The following is a 16605-nucleotide window of genomic DNA, read 5'->3' on the forward strand; positions in this document are numbered from 1 at the left end:
TTATAAATATGGAATCAGAAGGAGTTAATTAATAATCTTATTGTAAAGGGAACTTTAGGATAGAATGATCATTCATATGGGTTGCATTAAACTGAAATCAAACTGAAATCAAGATTGTTAATCTAAAAAAGAAACTATAAAAGATACAAGGGGCACACTTCCTTTGAAAAATTAAGAAATTATACTAAAAGCTATGACTGTGGACAGGCAATGGCCAACATTTAGAGAGTAATATACAATCTGCAATAAATATACATTCCCTGAAAGTACAATGATATGTTAACAAGAAAAATAGCGCAACAATAATGAGAAACTAAATATAGTATTAATTCTAAGGAAGGGAGTTAAATTGTTGACAGAAGAAGCAGTAAGGAGCATTTTAGAATTCAAAGGATTACAAAGCTATTGATAGCAAGGGGAAATCAGAACAAGCCATGAACCGAGAGCTATGCAACTGAGAGCTACGTTCATACAGCTATGGAAAGGAAAAGACTAGTGAGGACACCTGTGGATCTGTTTCATACATATTATAAAGGGAGACAAGTAAAAGGCAGAGAGATTAAATAAATACCCTGAGCTTGTTTTCACAGAAGAGGACAAAAAAAATTACTGGAAATCTAAGGGTCCAAATGCAAAAGACAAAGTAAAAAAAAAAAAATTGTATTATTAAAGAGTTTGTACATTTTCCCCTTGTCAGCGTGGGCTTCATCTGGATGCTCCGGTTTCCCTCCATATTCCAAAGATGTACAGGGTTAGTAGGTTAATTGATCACATAGATGTACTTGGGCATCATGGGCTTGTGGGCTGGAAAGGCCAGTTACCATGCTGTATCTCCAAATTAAATTTAAAAAATACTAAAAGAGAAGTTAGTATGATTAAAAATTATTAAATCCACCCCAGAGCTTTAAAATAAATGGTTATGGAGATAGTTGATGATCTGGTTGTCACCTTCAAAAATTCTATGGATTCTAGAATGGCTCCTGCTGATTGGAGGGCACCAAAAGTGTCTTAGAGGACACTACTCAAGGAGAAAGAGAAAGAAAAAAGGAAGTGCCAAGTTTTTAGCCAGACATAAAATAGCAAAATGATTGAGAAGAGACACATGGATTTATATGAAGGAAATCATATCTGACTGATCTACTGGAACTTTTTGAGGATAAATCTGGGTAGAATCTGAGTGGATGCAAAATACAGTACATTTCCAAATATCCTGAAGACTCAAGACTGGACATGTATCAGTTAACTGATTTTCTGGATATCATAGTGTAGAGCTCGTCGAAAGAACCCAAGACTTGTTGATCCAAACCAAAGTTTTTAGTAGCAAAAGACAGGAGCTCTTCACAGGTGGCCGACCAGACCGGAATGATCCGACCTGGCTAGGGACACAACCCTTTAAGGCCCAGACAGTAGGCGTGGCTAAGCTCTCAGCCAATCGCTGTAAGCACAGTCATTACACTCTAGATACTGTAACTATATACATTGGTGATAGGTCTGTACTATCACATTCACCCCTCCTTGGAGAACTGACCCTGGGGTCAGTGAAGAGGGAGAAGGGAAGGAAAAAAAAACGAGGGAGAGAATGAATGGAAGGGGTATGTTAAGGACTGTAGCGGTCAGGGGGTCTGACCATCCGGCGTGACCGCCGTGGTGCTGGGATTGGGGTTGCTGGAGTGGTGTCACCAGCGGGCTCATCGGGTGCGACCGCTCCTTCGCTCAATTCCCCAGCCGTGTTGTCGGCAGGGTGGCCCGGGTCGTTGGGGTGTTGTTGGTCCTTCTGTTCTGGCACGGGGCTTGGGGAATAAAGAGTTGGGGAAGGTTGGGTTGGAGGGGTTGCTGGGCCTACCGTGCCCTGAGCTAGGTCCCGCACCGAAACAGTGTCCTCCCACCCATCTGGGAACTCAACGTAGGTGTAATGCGGGTTCGCGTGGAGTTGAGTCACTCGGTCGACCAAGGGGTCGTTCTTTGAGTGCCGGACATGGCGTCGCAAAAGGACGGGGCCAGGGACGGTGAGCCATGCCGGTACAGTGGTTCCTGATTTGGATTTCCTCGGGAAAAGGAACATCCTTTCGTGGGGGGTGGCATCTGTTGCGGAACATAGGAGGGAGCGGATGGAGTGTAAGGCACTAGTGAGAACCTCCTGCCAGTGAGAGGTGGGGAGACCTTTAGACCGGAGAGCCAGTGTAACCGCACTCCAGATGGTGGCATTCTCCCTCTAAACCTGGCCGTTACCGCGTGGGTTATAGCTGGTGGTCCTGCTTGAAGCGATACCACACTCCAGAAGGTACTGTTGCAGCTCTGCGCTCATGAATGAAGACCCCCTATCACTGTGGATGGAATTGGGGTACCCGAAAATGGCGAAGATACTGTGAAGGGCCTGTATCACTGAAGTGGCAGTGGTATCTGGGCAGGGCACAGTGAACGGGAAGCGGGAGTACTCGTCGATGGCCGTAAGGATGTAGTTATTACGGTTGGTTGACGGTAGGGGCCCCTTAAAGTCTACGCTAAGACGCTCGAAGGGGCAGGTGGCTTTGATAACGTGGGAGTTCCCCAGATGGAAGAAGTGGGGCTTGCATTCAGCGCACACCGAACAGGCTCGGGTAATGGAGCGAATCTCCTCGACTGTGTAGGGTAGGTTGCGCGCCTTCACAAAGTGGGCAAACCTAGTGACCCCTGGATGACATGGAGTTTCTGTAGTCTGTCCATCTGTACGCTGGCGCACGTCCCCCTGGAGAGCATGTCAGGTGGGTCGTTGAGCTTACCAGGCCGGTACAGGATGTCATAGTTAAAGGTGGAGAGTTCAATTCTCCATCTGGCGATTTTGTCGTTTTTTATCTTACCTCGCTGGGTGTTGCTGAACATGAAGGAGACCGCGCGTTGATCAGTCAACAGTGTAAAGCGCCTCCCAGCGAGGTAATGTCTCCAACGACGCACCGCTTCAACTATGGCCTGGGCCTCCTTCTCGACCGAGGAGTGTCTACTCTCTGGAACCTGGAGGGTTCTGGAGAAGAAGGCTACAGGCTGACCGGCCTGGTTCAAGGTGGCTGCAAGGGCGAAGTTGGATTCATCATTCTCGACTTGAAACGGGACAGACTCATCGATCATGTGCAGCGTTGCAGCAGCGATGTCGGATTTGATTCGATCAAAAGCCGCTGTGGCTTCGGTCGAGAGGGGAAAGGAGGTGGTCTTAATAAGAAGACGCGCCTTGTCGGCGTAGTGTGGAACCCATTGGATGTAATATGAGAAAAAGCCCAGGCAGCGTTTGAGTGCTTTCTGGGTATGGGGGTGGGGGGGGGTGTAAGTCCATTAGGGGACGCATGCGGTCAGGATCAGGCATCACTAGCCGTTCTCCACCACACAACCTAGAATCGCGAGTCGTGTGGTCCGGAAGACACACTTGTCAAAATTGTAGGTCAGGCTCAGCTGACCGGCAGATTGAAGAAATTTGTCTAGGTTGGCGTCGTGGTCCTGCGCATCGTGGCCGCAGATGGTGACATTGTCCAGATACGGGATGGTAGCGGTTAGCCCGTTCTGGTCCACCAACCGGTCCATTTCCTGCTGGAAGACCGCGACACCATTCATGACCCCGAATGGTACCCTGAGAAATTGATACAGCCGCCCATTCGCTTCGAAGGCCGTGAATGGTCGGTCCTCACAGTGGATCGGAAGCTGGTGGTAGGCCGAACGTAGGTTAATGGTGGAGAATATGCGATATTGGGTGATCTGGTTCACCACATCTGTGATGCGTGGCAGGGGGTACGCATCCAGGAGCGTGAAGCGGTTAATAGTCTGGCTATAGTAGACCACCATCCGTAGCTTTTCCCCGTTCTTGACAACCCCCACCTGGGCTCTCCAAGGACTTGAACTGGGTTCGATGATGCCCTCATCCAGCAATCTAAGCACCTCACTCCTAATGAATTGCCTGTTTTCGTAACTATATTGCTGACTTTTGGTGGCCATAGGCTTCCAGCCAGGGGTGAGGGTTGCGAATAGTGTTGGCGGGGCAATCCGGAGTGTGGAAAGGCCGCAGGAGTGGCCCTGGGGCACGGGGGCGGGTTGCTCGGGTGCTTCAGGGGTGGGGCGATGGCAGACCGAGAGGGGGAGCGTGGGGTTCTTGCAAAGTGTAAGGACGCCATTCAAAACTGACACTGAAAGTCTAATCCCAGCAACACTGGGGCGCTCAATTGGGGAAGGATGAATAATTTGAAGTGGGTGACCGTTACGCCCTGTACTTCCAGCGTGGTGATGCAATACCCCTTTATCCCGGTCGAGTGCGACCTCGTTGCGAATGAGATCCTCTGGGTAGTGGGGATAATATCAAGTCCGCAACGGAGGGCCAGATCTGGCTGGATAAAACTGTCAGTTGACCCAGAGTCAAATAAGCAATTGGTGTAGTGTCCATGCACTTTAATCAGATCCATTGCTTTAGTGAGGGGATGAGAGCATTGCTGATTTAGTGTTATAGAAGCAGCCAGTGATCCTGTTGACAGGGGAGTTCCGCGTGTTGACGTCACGCAACGGGATGACATCATAGATGCAGTCAACGCTGGAGGAGGAGGTTGGAGGTACTCCCGGAGGTGCTGTTGTGGCGGCATCGGCGGATGAACGGTAAGTAGTTGCTCGCGGTTGGCGGTGGGTAGGTCGTCGGTCGCGGCAGTCGGGCCCCAGCGGTCGTCAGCGATGGACACTAGGGCGAGTACCTGGTTAGCCGTGGCGGGTCCCCAGTTGGTCGCGGTGGCCGCACCGGCGGCAGCGTGGGCAGCGGCAGCAGGGGAGTGAGCAGCGGTAATGGTAGCGTCGTCTCCGGGGGTGGCTGTGGCGGTGGCAGCGTCGGCCCCGGGGGTGGTCGTGGCCGTGGCAATAGTGGGCTCTACAGTCGGGACCGAGGCCGGGTCGAGTGTTCCGCATGGGGGCGAGAGGCGGGTCAACATCATGGTTGCTAGGGTGGGCTGCCCCTTCTGGGTTCAGCATCTCCGTGACGTCAGGCGTTGCCATGTTGGGGAGCCCTCGCTCTCATTGGACGAGAGCTCTGGGGAAGAGTTTGAATGGGATAGTGGCGGTTGGGCTTCACACGAGGCACTGTGTTTGCCGGCGGCCATTTTAGACCTACAGACTGCAGGAAAGTGGCTGTTTTTAAGGCACTTCGGGCACCTGACTTTTCTTGCTGGGCACTGGGACCTGCTGTGCTTGTCCCTCCCGCAGAAATAACATTTTGGGTTTGCAGGGGGCAGTGTAGCAGCAGCTGACAGGCCGTCAGTATCTCGGGGGGTGGTAGGGTAGAAGGGCACTCTACCTACATCAGAACGTGGGGTCCAGTCCCTAGAGAAAACGTTTGACTTTAAGGCTGCATCCTCTATTGTGATTGCAATCCGGACCACGTCCTCTAGTTTTTCTACCCTTGTTCGAGCAAGCGCAGCTTCACTTCGTTCGATTGGAGCCCGGCCACATAGGCATCCCGGACGAGATCGTTTGTGATCTCGGCAGCAGTTTTGACAACACAGTTACAGTCCTTGACTACTTGTAAATATGCTCTGCTGGACTCGCCGGGCTGTTGCTTCCTCGACGCAAGCACGAGCCGGGCATGAACTTTGTTCATTGGTTGATCGTACAGTTCTTTCAGTACCTTTATGGCTGAGGTGTAAGTGGTCTCATCCTGGATGTTCTCGTAGACTCTCAAGGACACCATAGACAGCAATGCTGTTAGATGCTGGTTATCCTCCTCCACCTCAATGAGCCTTAGGAAGTTTTCAAAGTTCAACAGCCAGAACTTAAAGGCTTTGAAGGCTGTAGCTGACTGTGGGTCGATGTCAAGTTTTTCTGGCTGAGTCAGACGCTCCATCCCTTTTTAAAAAAAATTATTTTTGCTAATAAAATTGTAGAGCTCATCGAAAGAACCAAAGACTTGTTGATCCAAACCAAGGCTTTTATTAGCAAAAGACAGGAGCTCTTCACAGGTGGCCGACCAGTCCGGAATGATCCGACCTGGCTAGGGACACAACCCTTTAAGGCCCAGACAGTCGGCGTAGCTTAGCTCTCAGCCAATCGCTGTAAGCACAGTCATTACACTCTAGATACTGTAACTATATACATTGGTGATAGGTCTGTACTATCACACATAGAAATGGCTTTAAGCAGCCCAGTTTAAGCAGCAGAACACTGAATTGGTTGTCACTGGTCCTGACACCTCCCCACCGCTTTCGCCAAACCTGCCCAGGAGCCCAAGGTCCTTGCTCTGATCCCCGACACCTCCCCTCTGCTGAACCTGCCCAGGAGCCTGAGGTCCACTCTCTGATCCCAGCCCTGTAGCATCAGCGTAAGACAGCGAGAATAAAATTTTCAACCATGAAATAAAGTTCAATTCTTACCTTGAGAACAGGAGAGCTCTGTTGGATTCAAAATGGTACTAACAGTGCTTCAGAGTCCCATTTGAGCACGGCGGGTAAAAAAAAAATCAACTTGTGTCATATCGCCGTCAAATTTTTTTGGATAACTGAGAATTTCTGTAAAGTGGTTTACGGATAATTGGAAATGTACTGTATTTGGATTTTCAGAAGTTCCAAACAGGAAGATTCTGAGCATGTGGAACTGGGCCTAATATACTCAGTGGGTCATGATAAAAACAGAAAATGGTGGAAACATGCCGCACAGCCTCACCATACACAAAACATTATACAGGTACTCCTTGACTTACGACTGTAATTGGGACCAAAGAATTGGTCGGATCTCTAAATAGAAGTATAATTTTTCCCATGCATGTGGAATACAGAAGTCTTAAAAGCAAACCTTTTAATCAAAATCCTTTATTTCATCATAGACTTGATGTTAACAACTTAAAGCTTCCTGAATTTGTCGATCAACCTTGGTGAATCTTTCCACATTCTGGTCCATGCTCATCTTGTTAGTCAGCATCCCGGCGCCCGTAGGCTGGGCGCAGCCATCTTGATTTCTGTGCACATGCGCGAGTCTTCAGGGGCGGATGCTTGGTGGATTTGCATATTGGAGTTTGATTGGCGCATGCGTGAGTGTTCAATGTGCAAATTCAATATCGTTAGGGTGCTTAACTCTCGCGTATGTGCTAGCTGAACTCCAGTACACGAACCCACCGTACAGGCGCCAAATGAAGACTCGTGTATGCACACAGGAATCAAGATGGGCACACCCACGCCTATGGACCCTGGGATGCCAACTAACAAGGTGAGTATGCACATTTTGATTCTTACATGCACTGTATCCCCATTATAGTTTGTCAAATACAACATAATCCATTTAGATTTTCTATTTTTTCTTTATATATTTAAAAAAAAATTTCTGTCGCAAGTGTGGATGGACGCAAGTCGCAAGTCGGGGAGTACCTGTATAGACAAAGCAGTTTCATGTGCTGATAACTGCGCCTGTTAAGGCATTTGAACTCAGCCCACCAGGTATTACCTTTATTTCACACGTCCAACCCCCATCTTCTCCCCTATATCTCTGGGTAGGAAAGGTGAGGAGGTCCTGCAAGGAGAGTTCAGGGAGTTAGGCGCTAGGTTAAAGGACAGGACCTCCAGGGTTGTGATCTCAGGTTTGCTACCCATGCCAATGTGCTAGTGAGGTTAGAAATAGGAGGAGGATGCAGCTTAAAATGTGGCTAAAGACATAATGCAGGAGGGAGGGCTTCAGGTTTCTTGATCATTGGGCTCTTTTCCAGAGAAGGTGAGATTTGTTCTGACAGGACAGTTTACATCTGAACTGGAAGATAATTATTATCCTTGCAGTAAGGTTTGCTTGTGCTGCTCCAATGGGTTTAAACTAGATTTGCAGGGGGTGGGAACCGGAGTGCCAGAGCAGATAGAGTGGAGGAGGGAAAAGTTGATGTGAAAATTGCATGCACCATTAGAAGTCAATGGGTTGTATGTATGGAAATTTTCTATAGTGCATCTATTTCAATGCAAGGAGTATTGTAGGAAAGGCAGATGAGCTTAGATCATGGATTGGCATGTGGAATTATGACACTGTGGCCATTAGTGCATGAGGGGCAGGACTGACAGCTTAATTTTCCGGGCTTCTGTTGCTTGAGACATGATAGAATGGTGGGGGGAGGGGGGAAGAGAGATGAAGTGAGGGGAGGAGGGGAGAGAGGAATTGCTCATCAGAGAAAATATTACAGCTGTGTTCAGGCAGGACAGACCAGAGGGCTTGTCTACTGAGGATATATGGATGTACTGAGTATTCCACCATTTTCTGTTTTTATTTTGGATTTCTACCATCTGCAGTTTTTTTTTCTTTGTATTCTTTTAAACACCGATGAAGAGTTGGTGAACAGATGGAATAAATTGGTCCTTCTCAGTTTGAAGGAGGGACGAGAGAGAAACCACAGGGATTGATGCTTAGGCTCCAAAATTAACAATTGCATCAAAGCAAGTGGCTGAGGGTATGAAATGTAACATTTCGAAGGTTGCTGACAGCAGTAAACCAAGTGAGAATGTGAGGAGTGAGCCGAATACAAAGAGGCTTCAAGACGATACAGAAAGGGAAAGTTAGCAGCACAGGCAATGAGAAGGCCCACAAATGGAGTGGAATGTGGTGAAAAAAAAATGAGGTTAACCAGCAATAAAAATGCTGGGATTTTTTTAAATGGTGAAAGGTCAGAAAATCTGGGCACCTTCGCATACAAGTTGCTCAAAGGCTAAAATAAAGTTGTACCAGGCAATTAAGAAGGCAAATTATATGTCAGCCTCTGTTGACAAAGAATTTGAATACAGAAATAATATCTTGAGCTAATTATATAGGTCCTTGGGGAGACCATATCTGGAGTAGAGTTATAATTTGATCTCCTAACATAAAAAAGTTATGTTTGTCATAGAGGGAGTGCTATGAAGATTCTTTGATTGGTTCAGAGAATGGCAGGTCCATCATGAGGTGTAAAGATCTAGTTAGCTAAGACCCTCTTTCATACAGTATAAAAATTAGAGGTGAGCCAACTTAATGACATAACCAGATCAACAGAGGGATATGGAGAAAGTTTATCCTGGCTGAAACTAGGATCTGTCTCAGGCCGAGGCCAGACCACACTGGAGTGAAATGAGAAAGTTCAATCACAAAATGCTTTTAAAACCAAGATCACCAGGTTTCTGGATGGTATTGGGATAAGACAGGAAAATAGTGTTGAGGTAGAAGGTCACCTATGATCTTGTTGAGCAGGGTCAAAAGGACAAACCAAGTCAGCATGGCTTCCTTAAAGGAAAATCATGCCTGACAAACCTATTGCATTTTTTAAAGCGATCACATGTAGGAGACAGAGACTTTCAAAAGGATTTCAACAAGGCGCCACAAATAAGGCTGTTAAACAAGATGAGAGCCCATGGAATTACAAGAGGGATACTAGCATGGTAGAGCATTGGCTTGTCAGCAGAAATCAGACAGTAGGAATAAAGGGATCTTATTCTGATTGGCTACCATTGATCAGTGGTGTTCTGCAGGCGTCAATGTTGGAGCCGCTTCTTTTTACGTTGTATATAAATGATTTGCGTTATGGAATAGATGGCTTTGTGTCTAAATTTGCAGATGATACCAAAATAGGTGGTAGGGGAGTTGGCACTGAGGGTACCAAAAAGCTGCAGAGAGTCTTGGATAATTCATGAGAATGAGCAAAGTGGCAGATGAAATACAATGTTGGAAAGGGTACGGTCAATCATTTTGGTTGAAGAAATAGACAGGCAGAATATTATTTAGATGGGGAGAAAATTCTGAGGCACAAAGGGACTTGGGAGTCCTTGTGCAGGATACCCTAAAGGTTCACCTCCAGGTTGAGTTGGTGAAGAAGGCAAATGCAATGTTGGCATTCATTCATAGAGATAGTATACAAAAGGAAGAATGTAATTTTGAGATTCTGAAGCACTGGTGAGGCCTCACTTTGAGTACTGTGTACAGTGTTGGGCACCATATTTCAGAAAATACATGCTGGTGTTGGAAAGAGGGTTCAGAGGAGATTAATAGAATGATACCAGGAATAAAAAGGTTGGTAGATGAGGAATAGTTGTCTGCTCTTGAACTGTACTCGTTAGGAGTGCAGAAGGATGATTGGGGTGGGGGGGGGGGGAGGGGTGAGGCATTTTGAATGCTGAAAGGCCTGGACAGAGTAGATGTAGCAAGCATGTTTCCCATGGAAGGGGATACTAGGACAAAAGGGCATAATTTCATGATAAAACACCATCATTTAAAAAAACTAGATGTGGAAAAATGTATTTAGTCAGAGGGTCATGAGTCTGTGGAACTTGTTGCCACAGATGGCTGTAGAAGTGGCAGAGATTGACAGTTATTTGATTAGTCAGGTCATCAAGGGTTACAGGGAAAAAGCTGGGAAATGGAGCTGAGTGGGTGGATGGTCCAGCTCATGATTAGAATGTCAGAACAGAGTTGAGGGGCCTACTTCTTCTACTATATCTTGTGAACATGGCACATTCCAGGAACTGGCCTTGTGGTCCATGCAGTCTATGCCAGCCATGATGTCAAATTAAAATGATCCCATCTGCCTGCATGTTTCCCTCCATTTTGTGCCTATTCATGTGTCCATCTAAATGCTTTGCTATAGTATCTGCTTCAACCATTTGTCCTGGCATGTTCAAGGCACTTACCAGTTTCTGTGTAAAAAAAGTCTCATAGATCTCCTTTAAACTTTCTCCCTCTCACTTTAAACCCATATCCTCTACTATTTGACATTTTCATCCAAGGGAAAAAGTCTATATACTCTATTTATGCCTCTCATAGCTTTATATAAGATCTGAGATAATCCCATTTAGCATCCCCAAACTCCACCAAAGGTATCTCCAATACTCTTGGTAACATCCACCCTCATCAAACCAAATGTCAAATCCCTTTAATGTGATTTTCAATTCCACCTTCAAGTTTGACACACAAGTCAATGTAGTAGGTAAAATCTAGGTTTTTCCAGCTCCACACTATTGCCAAAATCAAATCATTCCTGTCACTGAAGGACCTCAAGAAAGTCATCTACGCCCTCATTTTCTCCCGTTTAGATGACTCTAACTCTATATACAGAAATTATTCAGTCTTCATTATCCCGTCTGCAATTTGTGCTGAATGCTGCAGCAAGGGTCCTGACAGGAGCCAAGAGGAACCATGTCACCCCTACTCTGGCCTCCCTTCACTGGCTGCAGTATGGCTCAGAATAGATTTTAAAGTTCTCCAGTTTGTTTACAAAGCCATCAACGGACTACCCCCTCCTACATCAACAATCTTCTAATGCCCTACACCACTTCAAGACCCCTCTGATTGGCCATTTTAGGGCACTTGGTGTTTCTGTGCTCAAATCACATACTCAGGGGAGATCGCACCTTCGCTATTGCAACCCCCAAACATTTCTCCCTCCATTAAATCAGCCGCTTCCTTTAACTCTTTTAAATCCAGGTTGAAGTTGTATTTTTACTCGCAAGCGTTCTGAGGTGATTGTTGATTGCTACCATGTTGTATGTACAATTCTAAAGCTCAGGTACCTGTTTTGTACTGCACTTTAAATAGCTGCTTCATATGTAATTTATGATCTGTACAGCACTTTGGTCAATGTGAATTTTTAAAAATGTGCTATATAAATAAAATAAACTAAAATATACTTCGATCAGATTGTCTTCAGTCTCTTTAGCTCCAGAGGAAAATAAATTGTTTGCCAACCTCTCCTTATAGCTAATAATCTCTAATTTGGGCTACATCCAGGTGAATCTCTTCTTTCTACATTCTCTCCAAAGCCTTCACATCCTTCCATAATGAGGTGACCAAAACTGAACACAATACTCCAGATGTGGGTGCATCAAAGTTTTATACAGCTGCAATACGACTTCCTAACTTTCGTTCTTAATGCCCAACCAAAAAGGCTTGTATGCAGTATGCCTTCAGCACCACCCTATTCACTTGTGTTGCCATAACATGAGCGATGTACATCAATGCTGCTTCATCTCTTTGTCATTTACTGTCCACTTACATTTGACCTCCAAAAACTCAACCTCTCACACTTTTCTGAACTTCATTCATTATTTTTTACATTCATATTTGCAACTGGCCTTTATCTTGCTGAATCCTTTGACAACCTTCCTCATTATCCACAACTCTTTCAATTTTTGTGTCATCTGTCAATTTACTAATTAGCCCGCCTACATTTTCACTCAAATCATTTACATACATCACAAACAACAGGTCCCAGCACTGATCCTTGCAGAACACAACTGGTCACAGCCCTTCAGTCAGAATAACAGCCTTCCAATACAACATTGTTTTCACGGTCAAGCCAATTTTGAATTCAATTTACCAATTCTCCATGTTCCTTAATCTTCTGGATCAGCTTATTCTGAGTGACCATGTCATAAGCTTTGTTAAAGTCCATGCATACAACATCCACTTCTCTACCTCAATCAATCATCTACTTCATCTTCTGAAAAAACTTTGTGACCAATGGCCTAATCCTGCTCCTATTTCATTGTTCTAATGTCATTATTTAAAATAATTACATCATTTGCTATTATACATTTCCAAAAATGATTAGCAACATTACTATCTGATTTTTAAACAACTATGCATGTATCAAAGGCAAAATGGAGCCTTCAGACTCTATGTGAAAGTGTTTTGGGCTACTTTCCTTTGTTTTAGTCGCTAACCTCAAATTTTTTCCAGCTTTCTGATTTTTATATTCAGTAGTAAATCCCAACAAGACTAACAAAATTATGCTCTTTATTAAAAAAAGACATTATCTTGTCCTATAACTCTCAAGTTGGATAATAAGGTCCTTTGTTTGAACTTCAGAGTAGCCATTACCCATTCATTCCATTTGTTACTGAACAACTGTACTAATGTACTCAATAAACAGCTTAAAATTTCAAAATGAGAATCACTGCAAATATTTTCTGGCAGTTCAGCTTCTGTTAAGTCATTTTATCAACATTTAAAAATTGAGAGCCAGAGTGTCCTTATTAATTCTGACTGATAGATAAACTTCAAGAAGAATGTGAAATTTAATTATTTCTATACTAGAAATCATAATGTGTGTAAATGATCTTTCTATGATAAGATTTGCATAGTTAACTACTGCACTAATATATCTTTTGCAATAGGATTACAGATTATAGACTCAATTTAGAAACTACTCAATACTGAATTGATAATTCTTTTTAGGTATAGAAGTAAACTTCTCTCATTTTGATAATAATTGTTTACATTTTCTTTGAAGCTTTCCAGATGCTCTTGCAGAAATAACATGCGCAACAGAACTTTCTATTACCAAATGGGTAAATTGTCAACCTATGCATTATTGCTGATTGGGTGTTTACTGGACGTGTCCATATTTAATTTTCATTGATAAGTAGTCTGGCTAGTCCACAAGCCCAGTTTCATGCTAGCATTAGAAGTGGAAAGCCTGCATAACTTATTTAAACAGATTAATAAAATCATTAGTAATTGAAATTTACAGAAATTAAAAGTATAGAGCAGCACAAATATTTTTACTATCAGTGTTATGCATTTTACAACAGATGTACAACAAAATACAGGTCTGCTGAATAATGACATTGTACTTACCCTCCTTTAAACCAAAGTGGCTTCGGAAGATCACCAACCCCTTCCCCAAGTTGTGCCTGCAGAAAACACAAATTAGTTGGAAAATGTTACATATATTATTTCCATAATATTTCTCTAATTTTCTAATTAATCATAGTGCAAAGTATTTTCTGTATAATTCAATTATACTTTTCAGTGTACTTTGATCTGTTTCAATAGAAATGAAGTATTTTGAAAGGCTGCTGTTGAAGCATATCAGCTCCTGCCTAAATGGTGATATGGATATATTCCAGTTCGCCTATGGTAGCAACAGATTACAGTAGATGCCATCTCATTGGCTCTACACAAGCCCTGGGACATATGGACAGCAAAGATGCATTCATCAGAATGCTCTGTACTGACTGTAGTTTGACATTTAACATCATCATCCCCTCAAAACTGATCAGCAAACTCCATAACCTTGGATTCAACACCCCACTAAGTAATTGGATCATGAATTTCCTCACCTCCAGACCAGAGTGAAGATTGGCAAGATCATCTCCTCTACAATCTTCATCAATACCAGAGCCCCATAGGGCTACATTCTTAACTCCCTGCTCTAATCACTTTAAACCAGTGGTTCTCAACCTTTTTCTTTCCACTCACATAGCACTTTAAGTGCTCTGTGATTAGTAAGGGATTGCTTAAGGTGGTATGTGAGTGGGAAGGGAAGGTTGAGAATCACTGCTCGAGATCCAATGGTTACTCAAATATTTTGCTTAAGAAAAATTGTCATTGGTCCATTTCCTTTGGAGTTAGGAAACCGTGCACAGAATGAGTCAATTAGGTATGATTAAAACAGTGGTTTTCAAACTTTTTCTTTCCATTCATTTACCACTTTAAGCAATCCCTTACTAATCATAGAGCACCTATGGGATAGGTACACAATCCTTTATCTGGACCATCTAAAATCCGGAAAGCTCCAAAATCCGGAAAGCTCCAAAATCTGGTAAGTGGGGAGAGAGGCGGCCGGGCGGCTGATACTTGGTGGAGGCGGCCGAGGGACCAGCGCTTGGGGGAGGTGGCCGGCGCTCGGGGGAAGCGGCCGGGTGATTGGAAGGGGTGGGGGTGGATACGGCAGCAAATTCAGGAGGGCTTTCCGAAATACGGAAAAATCCGAAATTTGGAACACACTGTCCCCCAAGGGTTCCAGATAAAGGATACCTGTACTTAAAGTTGTATGTGAGTGGAAAGAAAAAGGTTGAGAAGGGAGTTGAAACTACTGAGGGGAGGATATCTCGGTTAAGAATTATTGTCTTGGCCAGGCACAAAAAAAAGATGATTTTCAGACTGCATTCCACTAATCAGCTTGCCTTTTTCCTCCCTCCCCCCACTTTAACTAGTCATTCCAGTTCCTACTTCCTTTCTCTCTCCACCGAGCCCAGACTCATGCCCCTTCCTGAAGTTCTTCCCCCACCACCCTCCACCTATCACCTCCCACCCTCACCACCCCCTTCCCCCCTCCCCCCTTTTGTTCGGACATCTCTCACGTTCCCTCACACATTGATGAAGGGCTCAAGCCCGAAACTTTGGTGATGTATCTTTACCGTTGCTATTTAAAGGCACTGTTACCTGCTGAGTTTCTCCGACATTTGTGTGTTTTTCCACTTAAATTTGAGACTGATCATTTCAAGGTGAGTGTATCTGAGAAGCAAGAGTAGCGAATGGAAGTGATCTACTGCCACAACAGTGTGGGGTTTATGAAGCAGCATTGTTCAGATTCAGATGGACATCACAAAAAAGTTGGCAGGTATGGAACAAAATTTGTCATGGAGAGGGAAAATGTGAGAGGGGGGGGTGGGGGGGTGGCTTGGGAGGAGGGAGGGGGGGAGAAAAAGTCACTGTATATGTGTGAAAAAGTGTATATCATGGCTAATGTGATTTATGGTGTCAAAAATTAAAAATAAAGAGAAGGAAGATGATGGCTTTGATTGCCATGATCTTTGAGCATGTATGTCTGTTTCTTTGTCTGTTCCCCATGCAAATCAATATGGAGCACTCTAGAAATGTCGGAGGTTTAGAAGGGATAACATTTGATGCTGAATGTCACAACCACATTGAATTTAACTTTTAAGGTCATATGAAGTTCCAAAAAAAAAAATGAACTTGCACCAAGGACATCTCAATTAATTACAGTGCTGTGCATCAATGTACATTCAGAATAAAAACAAGTGGCCAATCCCAGTTCAATATGGGGCCCAAAAAAGCGAAGCAACATTGGAAGAAGCTCTTCGCAAGCCCAGAGAATTAGACAAAGGAGAAGGCAAGAGCCAGCCGAGGAACATCAGTCTCGTCTCATTGTTGATGCTTTCAGACATGCAAGGAGCAGGCAGCAGGAAACAGAACAGGAGCGATACGCCCATATCAGTGCTCAGGCCTATAGACAGGCAAAGAAGATCAGACGTTGAAGGTAGTTAGACTGCAACTGGAAGAGGTCTGGTTTTCCCATGGGCAGCTCTAGGTTAGATGTTCATGTGCTGGAAGACCAAAAAGTCTTGACGTAAATCCTCCAGGTGGAAAAACTAAGAACATTGTATATTATGAAGCCCTTAGCTGAGAATTGCTTGTCAATGTTTTGACAGAGTTAACTTTGTTTGAACTGTGTATCTCTGTAACAAAGAATGTAAATGTTGTGTTTGAAAAAAAATATATTTATGCAGAATTACCATGAAGTTTTTTGGGTATTTTGTTTCAACCATGTAGTCAACAACAGTGTTTTATTTCCCAGGCTTGGTATCCTGCTAGAAATTAATAAAAGGGAATTTGAAAATGTTTCCTCATTTTTTAATTTATATCAGACAAATAGTCTGACAAAAAATAGTTTTAATAGTTGCAAGTCATTATCTGCAATTTAATTTTTGAGGTTTGTCTCACTTTGTGGGGGGGGGGGAAGTAGACTTACCTCTTGGAGTTGCATACGAACTTTGTTAAAAGCTCTAATCCAATTGGCTTTGGCCCTGGACATATTAGGATGGACTTCCTCCTCAATTCTGTAACTAAAGGCATAAAAGCACAACAAAGATATTAAAA

General features: G+C 44.1%; 1 protein-coding gene across 5 annotated transcripts in view; it reads right to left on the minus strand.

Moving 5' to 3' along the window:
* Positions 1-16605, minus strand: part of LOC138758958 (protein unc-13 homolog A) — a 290629-nt gene that overhangs the window by 121011 nt on the left and 153013 nt on the right. For all 5 annotated transcript variants that reach the window (XM_069928638.1, XM_069928637.1, XM_069928635.1 and 2 more), the window contains 2 exons: positions 16478-16571; positions 13558-13613 (listed from right to left, as the gene is read on the minus strand). In XM_069928638.1, coding sequence (XP_069784739.1) covers positions 13558-13613; positions 16478-16571 — 150 coding nt within the window. The remainder of the gene's footprint in view (positions 1-13557; positions 13614-16477; positions 16572-16605) is intronic.

Source organism: Narcine bancroftii, chromosome 3 (genome assembly GCF_036971445.1).
Source record: "Narcine bancroftii isolate sNarBan1 chromosome 3, sNarBan1.hap1, whole genome shotgun sequence".
NCBI lineage: Eukaryota > Metazoa > Chordata > Chondrichthyes > Torpediniformes > Narcinidae > Narcine > Narcine bancroftii.